The sequence below is a fragment of the Tympanuchus pallidicinctus genome, unplaced genomic scaffold, assembly GCF_026119805.1.
Source record: "Tympanuchus pallidicinctus isolate F22 unplaced genomic scaffold, pur_lepc_1.0 scaffold9, whole genome shotgun sequence".
Classification (NCBI taxonomy): domain Eukaryota; kingdom Metazoa; phylum Chordata; class Aves; order Galliformes; family Phasianidae; genus Tympanuchus; species Tympanuchus pallidicinctus.
The window spans coordinates 13,147,119-13,168,926 of record NW_026294813.1 but is presented as its reverse complement, the minus strand read 5'-3'; the positions used below and the strand labels follow the sequence as shown (position 1 = coordinate 13,168,926).

General features: G+C 38.6%; 2 protein-coding genes across 3 annotated transcripts in view; one reads left to right on the top strand and one right to left on the bottom strand.

Moving 5' to 3' along the window:
- DNAJC21 (DnaJ heat shock protein family (Hsp40) member C21) overlaps positions 1–8,527 on the top strand; it is a 16,351-nt gene extending 7,824 nt beyond the window's left edge. Inside the window, exons 5-12 of one of the 2 annotated variants that reach the window (XM_052670544.1) lie at positions 668–972; positions 2,314–2,468; positions 2,800–2,887; positions 3,136–3,294; positions 3,893–3,932; positions 5,596–5,786; positions 6,135–6,207; positions 6,926–8,527. In XM_052670544.1, the coding sequence (XP_052526504.1) occupies positions 668–972; positions 2,314–2,468; positions 2,800–2,887; positions 3,136–3,294; positions 3,893–3,932; positions 5,596–5,786; positions 6,135–6,207; positions 6,926–7,090 (1,176 nt within the window). In that variant the 3' untranslated portion in view covers positions 7,091–8,527. Of the gene's footprint in view, positions 1–667; positions 973–2,313; positions 2,469–2,799; positions 2,888–3,135; positions 3,295–3,892; positions 3,933–5,595; positions 5,787–6,131; positions 6,208–6,925 lie in introns of both variants that reach the window. The other variant, XM_052670543.1, reaches the window with a different exon arrangement.
- On the bottom strand, positions 7,078–21,808 carry AGXT2 (alanine--glyoxylate aminotransferase 2). The gene is made up of 14 exons (XM_052670545.1): positions 21,731–21,808; positions 20,989–21,074; positions 20,479–20,663; positions 20,053–20,176; positions 18,670–18,764; positions 17,477–17,570; positions 16,334–16,427; positions 15,294–15,394; positions 14,679–14,771; positions 13,775–13,907; positions 13,073–13,161; positions 11,988–12,137; positions 10,887–10,985; positions 7,078–9,437 (listed from the first exon to the last, which is right to left on the bottom strand). Exons 1-14 carry the CDS (start codon positions 21,768–21,770, stop codon positions 9,327–9,329), a joined length of 1,494 nt encoding a protein of 497 aa, XP_052526505.1. The 5' UTR covers positions 21,771–21,808; the 3' UTR covers positions 7,078–9,326.

Below are 21,808 nucleotides of genomic sequence, written 5' to 3'. Positions count from 1 at the left end.
AAAGGTAGAGGGTATCATTTTTATCTGCAGTTATGTAGTACAACAAAACAGGAGTAAGTGCATCTTCACACAAATGCTCATTAAACTGAAAGTCACAGCTTCGTGATATTGTATATGATACATTAAAAAAAAGCATTAATGAAGGAGAAATTGACTGGAGTTATTAAATGTTCTCACTTTTCTCTGGAAGCGGATAGAATATGATGGGAAGAAACACTGTCATGTGTTTGCTTTTTTGTTTTTTTGGTTGGTTTTTGTGTACTGGTTGTTGGTTGCTGTTGGAAATGTATGGAGATATTCATTGTAATTTGATGGGGTGGCTGTTCACAGTATGTGCTTATTTACACAATGTCTCATTCCAATTGTGCTTTGAAAGGAAAAGTACAGCAAGGTTAAGTATCTGGCACTGTTGTTAGCACAATCCAATCCTGTATGGGGATATGTTTTTAGAAATAGGCATTTGGAAGGCTGTTGATTTGAGAAGGTGTGAAATTTTAAAGATGGTGTTAGAGACTTCTGTAAACCTTGTGGAGATTTACTTATACTCTGGGTAAAAATCTTTGCCTATAAGGAAGACACAGAAGTCCTGAGTTATTTGGTGAGTGTTTTTTCCATGTTCCCCCTAATAAAGTGACTCATTGAATTTTTGATTTTTTTATTTTAACAGATAGTCCACCCTTTCTATGCCTATTGGCAGAGTTTCTGTACTCAGAAAAACTTTGCTTGGAAAGAAGAATATGACACACGACAAGCATCGAACCGCTGGGAGAAACGAGCCATGGAAAAAGAGAACAAGAAAACCAGAGATAAGGCAAAAAGAGAGAGGAATGAACTAGTCCGTCAGCTAGTAGCCTTTATTCGTAAAAGAGACAGAAGAGTACAAGCTCACAGAAAACTTGTAGAAGAACAGAATGCAGAAAAGCTTAGGAAAGCAGAGGAAATTCGGAGGCAGCAAAAACTCAAACAAGCCAAGTATGTAAATATGGAAGGAAATGGTTATCTTAAACCTGGAGAAACTATCAATGTCTACCATGATATGATTATACTGGTAGCTGTACATGCTCTTTTAACAATTCTTGACCATTTTCTACATTAGTTTTGGTTTCAAGTCAAACCTTTTTATTTGTTCTTAAATGAAAAGAAAGATCCCAGAAAATCAGGGAATAACCTGTGCACTGCATTACTGGCTGTAATAGCACAGAAGCCAGCGTGTGAGGGAAGATCTAAGGAAAAAAGAATGTATGTTGGGGAGTGAAGCAGAACAGGACTATGATAACCTGGACTTTTACCAACTTCATTTGCCTTGGAACTTTATCTGCTAAAAAGAATGTATGAAAAACAAATGCAGTCTTGCTTTTCCTTTTAATTTGGTGGAGGGGGCCCTTTTAGTGGACTGAATGCACTTTTTAGTGCTTTTGCTTTTCATGAAATGTAAAGTAGATGATGGGAGCCTGCCAGTCTGAGCAGAAGTTCTTCAAATTAGAAGTAATTTTCATCTGAAATAAGAGGAAATACTCAATTAACAAATACAATTAAGCTTAAATACTTAATTGTCTTGAAATTGCACTCTTGTAGCATTAAAATCATAATTAAAATTGTAAATAAATAATTAAAAATAAATTTAATAATAATAAGTATTATTTAATAATTAAATAAAAATTAATTAAATTCATCAAAATCGTAATAATTTGCATACATGTGAAATACATGTATTAGACATAATGCTTGGGGTTGGTTGGTTTGTTTGTTTCCTGGGAGAAGAATGAAGCTTGAGGCATGTGTTCACTGACAAACTGGTTAATAATTCTGTACTCAGGACCCAGCTGTAGAAAATTCACCTGTACTGTGGTGCACTGACGGGTAGCTTGGATCCCACTTGTTATTAGGAAAACTGGGTACACCTCTGTAACACAAAGCCAAGCAGTAATTTGCTAGTTATTTTTGCATTGCTGCACTGTTCATTGGTTTGGATCTTACAGCAGGTAAAAGCAGTTAAAGTACCTTTAAGGTTGAGCTGACCTTCTCTATTGTGAGCTTGACATTTACCATGTGCTCGTACATTTCCTGCATGAAATTCAAGCAGGATCCGCTTACGTTAATATCTCCTTACTAGCAGTGTCAGTGTGACCACTGGCGCCGTAAATTACCTGCTCAGATTTCCATGCCCTACAAACAGTTCTTTGCTCCATCACAATAAATTCAGAAATTTCCACCTGAAGTACCAGAGAAGAAGCTATCTTTTAAATAATACTGCTTCTGTAATTCCAATCTAATAAATGCCACGTAGAAATTACTGTATTTTTCTACTTAAAGGCTTGCTGAACAGTATAAAGAGCAGAGTTGGATAACTATGTCAGATCTGGAGAAAGAATTGAAAGAGATGGAGGCACAGTATGAGAAGGAATTCGGAGATGGATCAGATGCTGAAGTTGAATTGGAAGGACAGGAGACAAAAGAAGGCGTTGAAGGTATGCGGCGTGGGGGTGTGAGCTATATGAATTGTTCAGTGTGAGTACTGGCTCACTGCACTTGGAACCCCAGGTGCATGTGGTGAACGTCCCCTGTCTCCAATGCTGGTGTGCCAGGTTAGAAGCTGGGTGTCTGATGTTTTCCATCAAATGTGAGAAGATGTAAAGCCGTTAGTTAGTTAAGGCGTTAATTATCGTGATCTCTCTGCATGTGAAAAATAGCGAAGGAGCTGAATGTCAATGTTGTAACTGTTTCCTGGGGCTTTTAATAGCAACTGACCTGAAGATTGCTCTTCTGACTTTGTCTCTTCGATCCCATTGATTTCTTCAGACAAACTGAATGATGTGGCTGAAGAAGCTGAATATGCTGATGATCTCTACTGCCCTGCTTGTGACAAAGTGTTAAAAACTGAGAAAGCGTAAGTGTGTATATAGCTGGAAACTTTTCAGCAGTGGTAGGGGAAGGCATTGCTTTGTTAAAGCAACTTTTTAACAAGCATTGTAAGAACTTTTTAGCTTTGCATAATAATGTCTTCTTTCCAGCTGAGACATTATCAGAGCAAAGTTTTCCATTCTTACTAGTGATAAATAATGGCCCTTTTGTTAATTTATATGTAACAGTATTTACTCAAATATACCTGCAGTAACTATTCAATAATCTTCATAGCATGAAGAATCATGAAAAATCAAAGAAGCATCGGGAGATGGTGGCACTGTTACGACAGCAACTGGAAGAAGAGGAAGAGAAATTTCCTGCGTCTTCAGATGATGTGAATGGAATGCATACCAAAGAGGAGGAAGAAACAGGAGAGGTGCCCAAACAGAAGTACTTAAAATTATTTATTATTTTAAATTTTATTATGAGTTATGATTTATTAAATCTCTGAGCTCAGAGGGAGCTTCTGACTGGATTAGTTGTTGTATTGGAACTCACAGTTTTGTGCCAATTTAAAACATTTCTTTGTATTGGAGTTCCAATAAAATGCATACATTAATTTGTCCAGATTCATATGTAGGGTATTTTTCAAACAGAGAAGCTTGGTGCAGTTCCAGTGTATACCAGTTTAGTTATGCTACTCTTTGTCAGTTGGATGCTGGCATAGGTAGAAAACGAGTGTGCTTGAAAATGAATGGAACTTAATAAGTTACGTTGTACAACTTCCATTCTTTGAATGGATCAAGCATAATATCAGCTGCCTTTTTAGTATCTTTAAGTTCAGTCTGAGCAGAATAAATGTTTTGTTAATGCAGTAAGTAGATGATGAGAAGTGTTGCTTTCATTTCAGATGAGAATTGTTTTCTAGTTGTGGCTGCTATCTCTCTCATGTTACAGTGTTAAGAAAAATATAATTTGATACCTTTCTAGAAATTGTATTAATGTTTTCTTTTTAAAAAAAGTCTATTTTACATTCTTACCTTTCCAGACTCTCCAAGAAGCAGAAGAAGAAACAGAAAACAATGATGGTAGGCAGTCAGACATAATGAATTTCAAAGAACTTTATTTACAACATATATTATCGTAATACATCTCACAGACCTGACTTGAGAAGCATCTGTACAAACAGAATAAATGTGGTGCATGTTCCAAAGAGCTTATGGGTTGAAATGTAAAGAAAGGAGATTGAATGGACAGAGAGAGAATGCAAGGAATTGATCAGCAAGACCAGCGGTGGCTCTGATGTATTTGTGACTTAACTGTTTGGTGATGGTCTTCTGCTTTGATTGATAGACCTGGAAGAATGTACTGTTTGTAAAGTAACTTTATTAGCATCCTACTGAAACTAACAAACACCATTCACTCCACCTCTCACTTGCATTCCAGGCACCAGTAATGCCAATCTGGCATGTTCCAGGATCCCATCTGTGCATGACAGAACAGATCTGTGCTGACAGGAGCAGGCTGGGATTCAAGAATTGCATGTCTGTGTCAGCCTTGAGTGTCAGGAACACCACACAGGGCAGACTGCTCCCTCTGCTTTTCTCATGCATGATCCTTTCCTACTTGTACTTCTTTCCTATTCAGTATCACTCAATCATAGTCATGAAACCACTGAGCTACATACGCTAGATCCTGCATCTTGCATGTTTTCCAGGATGGCCTCAGGGTTTTTCCCCAGCCTAACCCTTCCAGTGTTTTGTGTTCCCTTTCTCTGCCCTCTCCTCATCATCATCCCTTATCAAGAAACTTCTCCAAGGCTTTCAATCAGCTGAATTTTTCTTGCTTCTCTTTGTTGGTTTTGCATTGTCCAAGTTGTATTGGCTTGCCCTTCTTGTTTCCATGCAGGCCATCAACATCTTATGCAACTCTGGCTTCTTCACTTCCTTTTCAGTTTCCCTGAAATTCTTTTTCATCTACTTAATAAATGTTCTGTGTAGGCACCTTGTCTCCCATCCTTCAGTTATGTGAAGTTAGGTTTTTTGCAGCCTGGAATGTGGGCTGCACACTCACATAACTGACCTGGAATTTTGTTATGCAGAGGTCCTAGAAGGGTAACTTCTATCTGCTATCAGTCTTCACCGAGAGTTGAGAATTATTGTGATCTTTGGTTTTCTGCCTGGAGATAAAACTACCTGAGAAAACGTGGCTAAGCTATCTATGTCTGCAAGAGTTACTGTAGGAGATGTAGTTATATTAACACAGTGTTACGTTTATTCTACTTTTGGAAATTGAGCTTTGCCTCAGACATGCACAGATATTGACCTCTTACTAAACAGTTGTTGACTCTGATTCTGATACATGGAAAAGGTAGCCAGAAGATAGGGAGGGAAGATACAGTGTGTTTTGCTTCAGTCGGTTCAGTTATTTTGGCTTAAGTGTCCTAATACAGATGTCTGGCACAGAAACCAGTCAAAATGTTAGTCAAAGTTAAAAACAAAGCCATTATGATGTGATGAGACATAGAGCCTTGTGTTCAAGCTCTTTGTGTAATTAAAAACACAGCTGGTCTCATCTTTCAGAAGAGAGGAGTGAAGATTTTGCTTGTTGGAATCCCACTGAAAATACAGTGTAAAATTCAGAGGCTTCATGGTTTTGTGTTCTCCCCACACACTCATGTTTTAAGGTAAATGATGATAAGCATAGTCACTAATGAGCATCAAGTAACTTTTATTTCTTCTATTTGGACAGACATACGAGGACTCTTTGGATAAAAGTGCTGATGAGGAAACAATTGAGAGAAAGGAATTGCCCTGTGTGGAGAAAGACAGTGGCCCAGCTGAGCAGTCTGTAAATGATAACCAAAGATGTGCTGTGACAGAGGAAGCAAGTGCTACAGAAGATAATAGCCAAGTGAATGAAGCACAGAGTGAAGTGAAAAGGTGTGCTGACCATGTCATTTTATGTCATGTTTGATACTGTAACAAGCAGATCTTTCTCACCTGTGAATTTAGGGCTACTCCACTAAATCAGTGTTACATAAATACAGTACTGAACAAAGAGTGTTAGGATTTACTTTGGAAATGGTATTAGACTGCATATCAGCACTGCATCATTCACAAGTAGCTGATTCATCCTTTAGCAGAGTCTTGAGATTTCACGTAAGCCGCATGGCTTTCTATTTTGCTGGAACCACTTAGATTGTGTGAAGAAAGAACAGTGACTTGAATGCAATTACTCTTTAATTTGAATATTCTTGTGTACTAATCTTGGTTTCTCTTTGTCAGCAGCAGTAAGCCTAAGGGTAAAAAAGCCAAGGATGCAAAAAAGTCTGCTAAGGGATCTTCAGAACACCAAACAGTGGTATGTTGAATTACTTACACTGTTTAAAAAAACAGAGTCATGTCATTACAAACAAAAAAAAGTTTGTTTTACCTCCAGTTGCCAAATTCTGTTCTGGTTTACTATTTACTTTTTAATAATAATGGGTTCTCTTTCTGTGATTTTATTAGTATTTTGGACATTGGAACATCAGCTCTTGTCTATGCAAAGAAGTGCAGGGCTAAATTTCAGGTCTAGGAGAGTGGCTAGAACTCAGTTATCAAAGCAGTTCAAACCAAAAAATGTAAACATCTGAAGATGGCTGCTCTCAGCAGGCAGGTGGGAGACAGTACTGTCTGCATCTTTCCAAATATTGGTTCTTCCCAGAAGAACAACTCTTGTAATAGCTACACCTAAGGCATAAATTCAGCATACCTCAAACTCAAAATACTATATTTATAGTCTTGTTTACTGACGTGAGATCAAAGTAATCTTTTTCATTAATTACTGTTGGTAAGCTTCTGCTGTATTCTTGTCTTTACTTGGCTCTCCTTAAAGTTTCACAAAGTTATGCTTTTAATATTCTATTTTAATTGCCAATCAGCAATAGGATATTAATTAGAGAAACAAACAATTTAGTCACATTTAATTCTTCTACGAGTAGCTAGGTAGAGCCAGTTGGTGTATTCTATTTATTACACAATGTATTTATTACACATCTTGCACAAATGTGAACAGTTTGTTTTCTTTCATCTTTCAGAATGAAGTTCCCATTCACTGTGTAACCTGCAACTGTACATTTCCATCCCGAAATAAACTGTTTGAACATCTAAAAGCAACAGGACATGCAAAAGCAACACAGGCACTGTCTGTAAATGGAGCTGTTCACACCAGAAGCAAAAAAGAGAAACGTAAAAACAGATAAAACTTTATTACACTGACAGTCTTTAGAATCAACGAGAAAATTCTCTAAAACATTGAAAAGTGTGCATTGCCTATTCTGAGGTAAAGTGGGAAGGCAATCCCAGGTTTTGGTGGAAGAAACAAAAAGGAAAAAAGAAAAAAAAGGAAGATTTGGAAGATGTAACAAGGAGAATGTTATCTCCTGGAGCAATTTTTGCTTTTGCTTGTTTTTACCATTTTTTCTTTACTGACTGAACTTGACCTACCCTTCTGACAGCTGTCTTGGTGAAGGGGCAGTGGTGATGCAGAGTTGCCTAGCATTTCTGTTGAAACTTGTGTGGATGGAGTAACTATGCAGAGGGAATACATTATTTTACCACATCACAGTTGTTTTCTTTACAGAGACAGAAAATTATTTGAGGCTAAGATTGGACTCTGCTATTTTGATCTTCCATCAAAAATGAAATACGAGCAGCACAAGTGGAGGAGTAACCATCCTCAGTGTCCTCTTCACATTAACCAGCGGACAAAAGGGGAAAGATGTCAGAGTTGGTTAATTACAGTTTGGACAGTCCCTGTTAGTTTTGTACGTGACCATGTGTGCTAAGGTGTTTGTACTGGGGAGGGAAATCCTGTGGATGAGCCTTCCTGGAATAAGTGTGGGAAGGAATGGATGATGGCTGAAGTGTCAGTATTAATGTGTATGAGTTGACTTGCACGTAGGGGTTCTGTCCCATGGTACATGCACACTTGATGCTGCCAATTGAGGAGAGAGTGGCAGGTGGTATGGATTGCTCTCCACATGTGTTTTGATTTCCTAATGAAAAACAAAATGGGAACTGGTATTATGTCTCTGTTTAAGTGTGTAATTAATTCATTCTGAATAACACTTAACAAAAAGAAAAGATGAACACCTGAGTTTGGAGTGCAAGTGAACAAAAGAGTTTTGCAAAACAAGCAGTCAGTGAAGTCAGAGAATCCAATGTTCATGGAGGACTTGGGGATATGGTATTTTTAGTATACTCCTAGCTTTTTCTGTATTTCTGTCATTGCATTTTCTAAATGCAATGCTCTTGCCTTACCTGAGTTGCTCCGGCATTTCAGCTTATCAAAAAAAAGGGTGGAAACAGAACTGTTATTAGATCAAGAAATTATTCAAACATTAAAACTTTCATCAAAGTAAAATGACAAATGTATAGTTCTTGCTAACAGACAACAATGCTACTTTTATTGGAGAGTGGAGAAGGTAACAAAAATTTTGTTTCAAAAGTGATTATGTTAGAAAAGTTGTACTTTGTTACACCTATCTTTGCTAAATAACCACAAATCAAAAAGCAGCAGGAAGAAAAGCAAAGAGTTGTTTTGTTTTGTTTTGTTTTGTTTTGTTTTTTTTTTTTTTTTGAGGGGATGATGACTGGATTTGACATTAAAAATAATTTCCATAATTAGAAACTTTCAATTTGTGTGCACAGATTTTTTAATGTTGTGATTACATTGTATCATTGTGATAAAGTTTTAGCTCTGTTTGAGACATGCAGTTACATTCTGCTCAGAATGCGTCCTAGCCCAAGAGTGACTTTGTGTGAAATCTCATGTTATGGGGTAAGACTTAAGCTGCAAAAAAACTTTTCAGTTGATTATTTTTGTTATTTAAATAAAATAAAACAATGATGAAATATTGGTTTTTACGTATGCTCATGCTTATTGGGTGTAAAAGGCACTGGTAGCTGCAGAGGTGATGCCGTGGAAGAGGTGGTCAGGGACTCCCCTGTATTGGTCACAGCTGGCTTTGCAGCAGTCCTACCACATGCCAGCGTTCAATCAAGCAAGAGTTTGTATTGCCTCTGCTGAAAATGTAGGTAAGAAATGGCAGCAAAGGAGACACAGGAACAAAGTAGGAACAAAGGAACAAATAATCTGTAACCTCACCCAAGGGGACTATAGCCTGCTAGAGAACTTCTGCTGGAGCGTAGAAAACCAGTGAGAGAAAAGCAGCAGTAGAAGTGTAAGGAACAAGGAGCAGCTGAAATAAACTATTGTGTTTTGACCATTCCCAACCTCTAGCATTGCCTGTTGCCTTGCTGAGGGCAACTGAAATGCCTGTATTTTGATAAAATGGGGTAGAGAGCATTCTTTTAAGTCTGGTTCTTTAACAGTAGTCTTATGATGCTGACAAGTATTTTATCTTTAGACTATGCTTCCTTTAGAGTCTGGACAGCAAGGCTCAGGTCTGATGCGCATCTCGTAAAGAAACAAGATTACTTTCCAGCTGCTTTTCCCGTGTGTTTCTCTAGTGCAGTATGAATTACTTCAACAGCAAAGTCAACATCCTTTTTAGTAATGCACATAGGGGGTTTAATTCTAAATGTCTGAAGAGAAAGAAAAAGAAAAGACAACCTTAAGATCATATGCAAAGAACACCTGTTCTAGCAGCCCATCTAGGTTAGCACCATCCCCTGCTAAACAATATAACCAAAACAATGAAAAATAATACAGAGCTGCAGTGCTGGGAGTGAGGCCTCTGAAAAACACACCCTGAAATGAGGCACTGACTGCTGCTTCTAATGCCCCCTCTGCTCCAGGGACAGATCAACTGTTTTCAAAAGAGAGCTGACTGGAGTAGATTGTTTCTGTTACTCTAGGTGGAGCCTGAACATCCACCCTTAGATGGATTTGTACTAAGAGCCAGATGAAACAAAATGGGCATTTTTTTCCTTTCTAGCAACTTTGCCATAGTGAAACAGAACTTACTGAGAATGGTAAGTCCCCTGCATTGTGTTAACCTGCTGTTATTTTTTTTTATATGAAAGGCTTTCCAGTAAGTTTTGAAGAGAATCACTAAAAGCAAACTTTCACTTAGATCAGCGTAGCTTGTTATCAGGATTGCATGTTGATCAGGGAGGGATATATTCACAGTGCAATTTAGTAAGAAATTAGGTTCTAATAGTCCAAATATTTGGTAGTATAATGTTTACAAAGTCATTTAACTTGAGTAAGAATCTTAAACTTTCTTTTTAAGTTATTCTGTCTATGTATTCTGTATGCAGACTATATGCAGAAAGCACATAACGGGCTTTCTTCCCCCACTTCAGCTGAGGCTGACTTCAGATAATGCTCCCAGGCAAAGAGCAATCCCATGAGCAGAATCAGATTTTACTACACTGAACTGCAGCATACAACCTGTCTTCTGGTTTGTGACTGGAAGCCTATGAGATGACAGAGGCAGTGCCCAGCTTCTTCTAGCCGTGTACCCATCTCATAGAAAAGCTGCTCTGAGGGTTTAACTGACTTACCATCCCAAAGTCTGTTACTAATCTGCATGCTCTAAGAAACTTGTGGCACAGAGCCATGAGTGCAGCATGACGTATGTTCAAGTGGCTGATGCCCATTTGGTTGCAATTCTCACTTCTGTGCTGTATTGCTGAATTTGCTGCTACGAGCTCTCTTTACATTTATTTTTTATATCAACATCCAGATAGAATATTATCAGCTCTCTAGAATGAAAGAACTAGCAAGAATAAACTTGTTTCTCTGTCACCAGATCAGGTTATAACTCCAACAGTAACAAATGCTTAGCAGACCTGAATATTGCTGTTTCCTCTAATTAACATATATTATACTATCCTGCTTCTCTAAGTTAAATTGTCCTTCCAAAGGAATACTGCAAGCTTGAAGGAAGTTCATCCCACTTTAAAAGGAAACAAACAGCTCCTGCCTGTTCTGCAAACCAAGAAAAATTAAGCAGGGAGAGCTTTTAAATATATATGTTTTCTAGTTCATTTACTAAACTAAAATTAATTTAACCAGAAGTTCGATACCTGATTGTAGAGTCCTCCTCTGCCGATCAGAACACCCATGTCTTTACAGTCCTCCCAGATTTGATTGATTTCTTCACATGGAAGAGGGTGGCGACTGTCCTATGGAATGTGAATAGTAAGCTTCACTAGGATATTCTAAATTAATTCCAGGAAAAAAATGTATTATTCCAGTTCTTCCAATAAATCCCATCGCTATCTCTGACCGAAAACATCAGCTGCATAAAGTAAAAGCCATGCTACAGGCTAGGGGAAGAGTAGCTGGAAAGCTGCCCAAAAGAAAAGGACCTGGAGACACCGGCTGACAGCCGGCTGAACACGAGAAACCCAATGACATGCTAATACAGGCAAGGATGTGATCGTCCCCCTGGACTTGGCACTTGGTGGCTGTACTCTGAATACTGTGATTAGTTTGGGGACCCTTACTATGAGAAAGACTTTGAGGAGCTGGAATGTGTCTACAGAAGTGCAGCAAAGCTGGTGAGGGGTCTGGAGCACAGGTTTTGTGGGGAGTGGCTGAGGGAATTGTGGTTATTTAGCTAACAGTGGTCAGGCAAGACTTCATTGCTGCCCAGAGTGACGTCAAAGGAGGTTGTAGCAAGGTGGGGGTTGGCCTCTCCTGAAAGGTGCATGATGGGACAAGAGAGAATGGCCTTAAGTTGCATGAGGGGAGGTTCAGGTTAGATAGCAGGAAAAAAAATTGTTATTCAAGGGAAGCATTGGAACAGGCTGCAGCACTGTCTCTGGAGGTATTTAAAAGCCGCGGATGTAGTGCTTAGGGATGTGGTTTAGTGGTAGACTTGGCAGTACTGGGATACCAGCTGGGCTTGACCTTAGGTCTTTTCAAACCTAACTAATTCTATGATAATTGATCTGCTTCCTATGATGAATTTATGTAACTGAAGTGCACAAGTCACTGTTTACTTAAAACTTGTGAAATACTTGAAATGCCAGAATGTTTTAGCTCAGTTTTAGCCAGTACAGTGTTTTTTCACTCCATCATTAGTATTTAAGATAAAATCTTCATATTATCACATTTCATCTCAGCTGAAATAAAACTTGCAATGGCACCTTAAGTCAGAAGGTATAAAGTAAATCACCAACCTTATCTTTCACCATTTCTACCCCAATCATGAGTCCCTTGCCACGGACATCTCCAACAATCTCAAACTTCTCCCGTAGTTTAGCAAGCTCTAGTAACATATATGTTCCCACATCCTTGCTATTTTTTTGAAGATTATCTTCTTCAATAGCCTGGTAAAAAAGACATACAATGACAAAGCCACAAGAAAAGCTTCCTTCATCGCTGGTTAATCTCCATTTGGATTGGTGACCTTATGTTTATTTCACTTTCTCTCACAGATTTGCACACTGTGTTCCTTCATTGCTACAGTACTGAAATTCCTCCTCTCATCCACTTTATCAGGTGGCATCAGGTTAAAACCGAACCTCTGTTCTTTTGCAAGTTTTATTTATTTCTCAACAATCATAATATTTTACTAATTCATGCTCACAAATAATCATAGCTGAAAAATACTTGGCCTCCATAATCTTGCCATAGATACCTTAACTCCTTCTCCAGCAATATGGAAAGAATAAAACTTGACATAATACACCTCTGTGTACGAGGCAGCATTTTAGTAAAGTCTGGGTGATTTAATTCTTTTAAATGCACTCCTTACTCTAAAAAGACCACTTTTAATCAAAGTTCTGACATGCTGCCAGCTATCAGCACTCACATGTGCAAATCATTTTATAAACTTAAAATCTGCTTTAAGAAAATTCATGAGTGAAAACAAAAAATACAATTTTAGAAGTTCACATGAGTGTTTTTCCCTCTTGTTTTCTTGCTTTTGTTTACTTTTTTTCTCCTGTCTCCTTTTCCTTCAATTGCATTTTATTTTTCCTAATTCTGACCATCTTCTTGCTCCAGATACAGGCTCTGACTTACTTAAAAGATGACATTACAGATGACTCGTATTCCTGCAAAAGGAATGGAATTTTGCGGTGGAGATAATGAAATTTTTTCCCCCTTCACACAGGGTACTATAGCTATGTATAAATAATGCTTGTGAATGTTGATAAATTCAATACAGCTGTAAAATTGCCGACATACAATTTTACAGTAAACAAATGCAAGCATTTCTTATCTATCTTTTGCTACAAAAAAAGCACAACACTCTCCTTACATCAAGAACTGCAGATCCCACTACGCAGGCCAAAGGATTTCCTCCAAAGGTATTGAAGTGAAGGTTTTGAGCCAAAGAATTTGCAATCTCTTAAAGAAAAAAATGTAATAATTAGTCTTACAGTTTCCTTACATTTGGTAACAACAGTTACCTACTTTAACTTAAAAATTTGCTGTGCTCCTATCCTGACTCTAAGTGAGTGAAATGATAGATTGTAATATATTGCAAACATTATAGAGATCAGATTGTAAAGACAGACTTAAAAAGGAAAACACAAAGCTAATATCACACTTAACAGTTAGTTGTTGCCTTAGGGCATCACCTACAAACGTTCCTTACCAGATTTATTCATATGAATCAAGTAGTCAGTTAACATGCTGCCTTACTTATTGTGCATTAATCATTAAAATGGTGCACTCAGAGAGGAGCTCCAGGATCTATTACCATCTCTATCCATGACTCACAAGGTTATCTCTGCTTTAGTTATACTACTAACCTCATTCAAATAAATCTTGACACTACTATAGCACAGCACTTGATAAAATCATACAAAATTGAGAACCCAACTCTTTCACCTCAGAAAACAGCTTGAGACCAAGATTTATTAATAATCTGAACATGCACCTCTCCAGCAAGTAATTATTGTGCTGTATATTATGTATGTGCCCTATTTTGATCTTTAGCAGAACCGAATGAATATACCTTTTGTTGTAACAACAGCTGCCATTGGAAAGCCATTACCAATTCCTTTTGCTAAAGTAACTATGTCAGGGACTACGTCATGCGTTTGAAATCCCCAGAAATGGCTGCCTGTCCGTCCAAATCCTGTCTGTACCTTTCAAAGGAAAAACCCAGAGAAATCCCCGTTATCTTCTCACATTTTACAGTACAGTTCATTTTTCTTTTCTTTCTATTATTGCTGATCTGCAAGCGCGCCTAGAAACAACTGCTGTAGTAAGATCCTTACTTGGGTAGCTTTACACAAAATACTACTTACTATAATTTGTTTTTTTCTTTTGCAAATGGAATAGCTAACATCTCACCAATCTTAGGACGGTTGAGATGTACAAACACATTGCAGCATCCACTTAACAAAGGAGAGGAAACACAATTGTTAGCATGTTCCAAAGTAGCAATCCTATTTCTGTTGATCTATTCTATCTTAGGCAAGTAGCACAGTCCCAAGAGTTCACCAGTATGGCAACAGGCAAATTTCATTTAGATAAATGGTTGAAGAGGAACAGCAAAATAAACCCTTTCCAGAGTTCACATACTCCAACAACACTTGTAAGAAAGACTGCTATTGTGACAACAGCCAGGTCACAGCTGGCATTTATTAACTGCATATTTTGTAAATTTACTCTATGTTACTCTAAAAAAAGATTCAAGCCTGCTACAAGCCTTACCTGTGTCTAAAATTATTAGAATACCACAGTGCAGAATAAAAAGATTAAAAACCAGGAGCCTTGAAAAAAGGCACTGTGATTTCCTCCATCTATGAAATATTTGTCAATTCCCTTATTTAGAGAGTTCCAGTTTGCCTTCAGGTGGATTTTCAGAAGACTCACAGAGATAGACAAAACTTGAGAGAGGTCAAAACACTCACTTCATCTGAAATACAAACACCTCCTCTTTCCCGTACTAGCCGATAAGCTTCCTTTAAGAAACCTTTTGGGTACTGAACAGCTCCATTAATACCCTGCCAAGAAAAAAAAAAGTCTTCAGGAGCAGAAAACGAAACAGGAATTTTGCTGGGTGATTATCCTACAGTGAGAAAAAAATCAACAGCCCTCAGGTAATAGCAAGACTGTTGTCTCAAATTTCTGGCTTCAGCATTGAAACTGCTCAGGTCACGTATTCCCATCCCATTGGGCAATATCCTGTTCAGTGAGTTGTGCTTGTATAAATGTTTGTGAGGCCACAGCGTAAAATCAATCACTGTAAAACAGAATGGGTTAAACTGCCAAAACAAGTACCTTGAAAACCTGTGCACTGAGAAAGACATAAACAGATTGGTGGGAAACCTAACTGACATCCCTTCTTTGGTAAAATTGTTTAGAATACTGTTTCCTCAATTTCTGTTCACATTCCCAGTTTTCTTTTTAATCAGAAATCTTACTCCATACCTGGAAGGCAACGGCTCCTTACATCAGGGCTTAGTAAGTAAAAGCAGAGTTAAACTTTATGCGTTACAGCAACTGAGAAATGGCAAACTACCTACTTGAATTGGTTCAGCAATAAATCCAGCTATTGTCTTTGGCACAGCAGTGTTCAGAGTATCTTTGAACTGTTCAATGTACTGTTTGTTTGCATGACATACACCTGTTTTAGAGGGAAAATATTTTAAAGACCATTTACTTAAAGTGGTAGAAGCAGCATCAACACATGAAACTGCACATCTAATCTACAAGTACTACTTGACTATATGGTAAATATCACCTCCCAAATACATAAAAAATTCTAAATCTTACAGGAAAGAACCCCTTATTTTCTCATAAACTATACTCCAAAGACTGCGAGTTTAGATACTGGCAAAGCTGCCAGACTTTTTACATATAACAACTAAGTAATCTGCACATTGGAGACAGTGTTTCTGAATCACTCACATCAGTGGAAGAAATAAGTAAACATTTTCTCAGGGGTTAATAAATGCCAGCATAAGGCATAGGGAATCATTAGGTTAGTGCAGATACCAGGATTCTGGAGAATACAGTTGCATATCAGTCTATGCTGTAACAAAGAATAGAGCAATTAGTATAGCTAATCCTCCTGATCACTACAGAGGGCAAAACTAAGAAGAAAATATTTTATATGCAAGTGAATTAAAACAACAAAAAATGTCTACTGACATGGTGGAAAAAATACAGAATTTACTACCAAAAGGAGAGCAGTAGAGGAGCTTCCACACTGTATGACATGCATGAAACACAACCAACGTTTCTGTTCTTTCCAATGTACGAAGGTTTGAGTTCCACAGGATCCCGAAATCAGAGCTGATCATGAAAAATGCTAGAAATAGGATTTTGGGAGGAAATTTGAGCGTATGACCAACATTTTTCCTGTGGGAAGCAGGTAAATGAGGTTTTTGCAATATTTACTTCAAAAACCCTTGCAAATCCTAACCAGAGGCCTGATGAGGAATGGCCATCTTTCTGGTGGAGGTAGATACAACCTAAACAATAATCTGAGCATACACCTTACTCCTATGGCCCCCAGGTATTCTCTAATCTAAAATACTCATACTTTTTACCATTTACCAACCTTCAGAACAGCTGCATCTTCGAACAGTTTGCACTGGTGAATCTCTACAATTGCTGCCTCCCCACGGACCACGAAAAACATCTGGTAACATTGTCTGTCAAGATAAAAGGAATATCTGATGACAGCTTTCTAAGAGATATGTTAATCATACCTGAGGATGACTCTAATGAAATAGCAAATGTATAAACAAATAACAACAACAAAAACCACTGCTAAAATGAATATCTAGTTCCAGAGACTTGTCCAAAGAACACTCATAAAATAATATCAAAATTTCTCCACATGCGTATTCCTGCAGTAGTGATTCAATCCATTGCTTCCTTTAGTTTGCTCTTTGAGTTAGTCAGCCATTGTGGTTACCTAATACTAACGGCAGCGTTGTCAGAGTTGTCAGTAGTACTTTAATAACCTAATAATCTAATAAGAACTTTAATAATCTAAACTATGACAAAATCTGCAAAGTACTGGCAAGCTGATATTACAGCAGATTGAAAATTGGGAATTCCTGCCTTCTAATCCTGCTGATGAGTTGCCTGAAGACATGGAATGTTTCATCTAGTGAACTAGACTGTGAGTCTGCTCTAAAGGTGCCTTCCTAGAGCTCATGCTGTGGCTCTACTGCCAGTTCAGACTGGAATATCCAATGCTATCTTCTGGTAATCAGAGAGCCATTCTCATCTTCTCAAGGGCACAGATATAACTTATTGCCATTTTTCTTCAATGGTCAGTAACAGATATCTCTCTTCTCTTGCTGACATAAAGGATGGGTTCATTTTCATTCCTGGGCAGTATCATCTTCAGATCATCAGAAATTAGCTTTGCACAGATTTGCCAAAGCAAACATGAAAAAAAGAGTCTTGACTATTACTACTTTGCACATAGCTGAACTTCCATGATAGTACCAAGCAAAAAACAAAGCTCTGTAAATCATGATAACTTGTGTTATGATTGTCCCAAATCTAAATTAGCATAAGTGCTACGTGGAGCATCCGGCTTCCGGCTCTTGTTGCAGGAACACATGTGTAATGTGATCAGTAACTGTTAAGCACTTTGAAGACAGAAACTTACTAATCATTGAAATGTTCAAATACATTTCTATTTACTTAGATTATTATTATTATATTAAGAAAAAAATAATCTCACTGTTGAACAGCCAATGCCATTGGCAACACCATGTTTATAAGAACCGATAGACGTCAATCCCAGTGCGTAAGGGCTGCCTCCATGGTATGCTCCTCTGTGCAAACAGACAAAGTACAAGAACATTTCTCACTTCCAAAGAGAGACTGTAGTTCTGAGAAGGCATGTTTCTGAGCTACAAATTATTGGGAAAAGTGTTTACTGATACACTCTGAACAAGAAGATTCAGACTGCCTTTTTTTGCTCAGTTTTTGAAAGTTCCTCAACTGCCCATCTATATCGGTTTCCTGCAGTTTCACACATTGTAATTGTGAGGTGTGTTCACGAAGACAAGAGTACGAGGACTTGAACTGGTAGCAATTCAGAAAGCTTTTATGTAAGTGTTTCACAGAGTTCTTCTGCAGCACCAGAACCCTGCAGAGTAAGCATCTGTGTTCTTTCAATCACAGGAACTGCTGCTCTCTCGAACAGATACTGCCGACCATTAAACTATATAGAAGTTTATTGCTAGTTTTATACACAAATCAGAAGTTCATTATGCAGAATATATAAGCCAGGTAGACACTCAATGTTCTGTTGAACAGAATGGAAGAAAAATTTAACTCTTCATAAAATTGGCTTTTTATTCTGTTAACTGTGGCTGTCTGGAAGCACAGTAAAAGAATTGCTTACATTGGTGCTTACGTAGCCCTCACCTCTGCACTACCACTGTAGTTAAAGTCAGAAGAACTGTTTGTGTAGCCGTGCAGTGAACTGTGGTTCAGGGATCTGGCAGAAATATAAGGCAACAAAACAAACAAAACCAGAAGATCTTTCATCTGGGATAGCTTTCAGCCAGATCAGTTCCCTGCTGTGGTTCACCGCACTGCTATTTCAGAGGTACCTTTGAACTCCCATAGATGAGAGCAGAGTCGGAACAAATGAGGAAAGCAGCAATTGCTGAGGACTGCTCTGACCTTGAATGGAGGTCCACCATGGCACAACCTGAGCTAAATAAGAAAAGCAGAAATTGCCCCTTGTGTTTCCTATGCAAATGAGTCCTAATGTCCTGCACTAAATACTCAGCTGATCTATTTCTTTGTCCAATGAGCGTCCTCAGCAGATCTGGTGTTAGATATTTCCATTATTTTTTTTTGTTTTAGGCATACAGAAACCAACTACACACACAGGTAGTTTGATTAAAACAATTGCATTACCTGAAACAGATGACATCGAAGTTCCGAGTGTATAATCTTGCCATGAACATGGCCAAATCATTGGCTTCTGACCCACTGTTGGTTAGGTAAACCACCTACAGAAGAATGCTTAGGGTCAGTATAGTGCACAACCACAATCTGCTTAGATGTCACTTCGTAACACTATGAGGAATAAACTTTCACTGCTACAAAGAGATGCCACTGCAGTAAACTTCGTGTTGCGCACAGACTACAGATGGGAATGATGATCAAGATGGTCTATCTACTATGAGACAATACAGAAATCTTTAATGCCAGGAAACTTCAGGTCTTCCATCTCACATCTAAGATGTAACAATGGTTTTGAGTAAAATGAAAGCGTTTGGGTAAAACTGAGCTGACCAACTGAAAAACTTTCACAGCTGTGTACTACCCTTGTACAACAGTTACAAGTCAAAGACAGAGACACAACAGCAGTGAAGAAAAGGTATAAATAATTTGCTTATTAGTTGCAAATGAAAATTAAGGGGATCTTTTTCCCTTGTTTTCCCTCTTATTGATTTCCCCCACTTTTCAGTTGTCTTCCTTGTTTCACAGAATCACAGAGTTGCTGGCATCGGGAAGACCATTAACTGAATGGGTAGATTGGAGCTCAGATCTGTGAAGTACTCAGTCTCCTGTCAAGCAAGGAGTCTCTGCTTCTTCTCGAAATCAGTCCTTAATGAGCCCCAATCAAGGCCAGTCTCTTCATTACACCTCTTTTCAGGAAGCACAGCTTTTAAATTTTATTTTCAGAGGAGACTGAGATACTCCACTGCTTATTCTATGCAGATGCTTTACATTCATTTATTTTTAACGCTCTTCTTCCATTTTCTAAGACTGCAATAGCTTCACACATCTCTAGTAACCAAATTTCATTTTATGACTGGTTTCTTTTACCTGAAAAAAATCACAGTACTTTTCCTACTGATTCTGTGAATGTGATACATGACATTCATGTGGTTTGTTTACTTAAATAGCAGTAAAACTCACTACTCAAGATGCAGTCAAATACATTGCTCTTATAATTTTTGCAAGATCCAGTTAAAGATAATTACATGTAACAACAGTTAACAGCATTTCAGTTCCTTCAGTCATTTTTAAAGTGGCATCATCCTTTCAGAGTGTTTACTGGAGAGAAAGACTCAAGCAGAACAGCAGGAGCTTGGTTTATTACACTTGTCTACATCTGAGTGAGTCTACAGATAAAGTCTAGAAGCTCACCATGTTCTCTTTACCTGAAAGCCTGTGAAGAGGATTTCCCTCTGCAGATATTGTGGCTCTCATTTATGTATATAATAAATATTTCCATTTAATAAACAGACACTCCCGATTCCCACCCCTGCTCTGTCAAAAGTGAAGTACCTTAAGTGGGTCTGGAAGAAGTGAAGTTAGCTTCTCAGCATATTCATGGATTGATGGATGCATGTAAATATTAGTGGTATGCCAAAGGCAAGCAAGCTGTTTTTGGGCAGCCATAGTTACCTTCCTGCAGGTAGCACAAGAGACACAGGGCTTTAATTCAACACTCACGTATGCAAGCACATACACCCCTACTTCCATTACTATGCTGAAAATCCAGACATGGTTGCATTTGCCATCTGGATGAGCAAATAAATGAATGAATTATTCAAAATATTGTGGAAATTGACCCAACTATGTAATACACAAAAATCCAGTGAATTGTACCCTGACTTTCGGCTCACAGTGCCTGAGATGAACAAAGCCATCAGAAGTATTTCTCTTGCATTTTGTACTGCATTTCTGGAAATCAATCAGTAACATACTTACGGATGGCAGTGACCAACACTGACAGTAACAATTCCAGCAAAGAGATCAAGATATCTTCGTCCTTCATAATCAAACAGCCACTGCATATGTCCTTGATGCAGCAACAAAGGCTTCTTGTAATACATTCGCAGTGAAGGAGCAATATTCTGTTCACGAATCTTCAGCATATGTTCATATGGATATGACTGAGGGGAATAAAAAAGTCAATATCTGTTCATGCATTCTGAAGATGCAGTGGTTGTTCATAGAAGAAAATTTTAATATACAACCAACTTTCTGAACCAAGACTGCTGTTCTATGCTTACTTATCCACTAAGTCTTTCAAACCAACAATTTAGCCATAAATCGTGGAGATGTTGCACAAATGCATCTCTGGGTTACGACTATAGTTCTAATAAACAAGAAAATTCTCTAGGTCCTACTTGATGGACAGACTATTCATGGCAGGTGAGGTTATCACTCAGAGCTCATACTGTAGTCTTACATAAATTCGAGTGCAGTGTGACTTACTTGGTATTTTTCAGGTACAAAGTTGCAAGGAGGCATTTTTGCCCGCATGGACACAGAACTTTTCCATTTCTGCTGCCTAAAGACAACTGCAAAACAGTAGCAGAATTATCAAGCAGGAATCAAAGTGCACATCTGAAAGAGTTTCTCAATAAGCTTGCTCACAGAACACAGAGGCTACCATTAAAGCAATTTTTTCTTTTTTCTCTTTTTTTTTTTTTTTTTTTTTTTTTTTGATATTTCCTTCGGATGGAAGAAAATTACTTAAATACTCCGTTTTTGTAAAGGCAAAATGTGTCTTATTTCTGATGGAGAAGGAAAAGACAGCTTCTGACAGCTCTCGTCAAGGAGCAGCATGAGCAGAGCCCTTTTCTCCGGGGCTGCAGAGCAGCTCTGAGCAAGGTGGCACAGCACCGCACACAGCTGTAGTTTCAAGGCGCTCTCTCTGCACCCCAACGCAGAGCGGGACACCTTTGTTTTTCAGTGCCTCTGACACACGTTAAAACCTGGAGGAACGAGAAATAAAGCTCCCTGCAATAAGCCAGGTACCAGCCGCACAGAAAATATGAATGAATATGAAAACCCGTAAGTCTCGACAAGCTCTGCTTCCACAGGAACCCACATCCCGCCCCAGCCCCCGCCGGGGCTCGCAGAGCTTCGGAGCTGCGTTCCTGCGGACGAGCTCCATCTCAACCCCCGGCAGGCCGCTATCGCCGCCCGTGCCCTCCCGCAGCCGCTCCCTCACCGCCGCCGAGCCGCCCGCCGCGCCCCAGCCCGCCCGCCATGCCCGCCGCCACAGCCGCCTCACGGGCCGCCGCCCTCG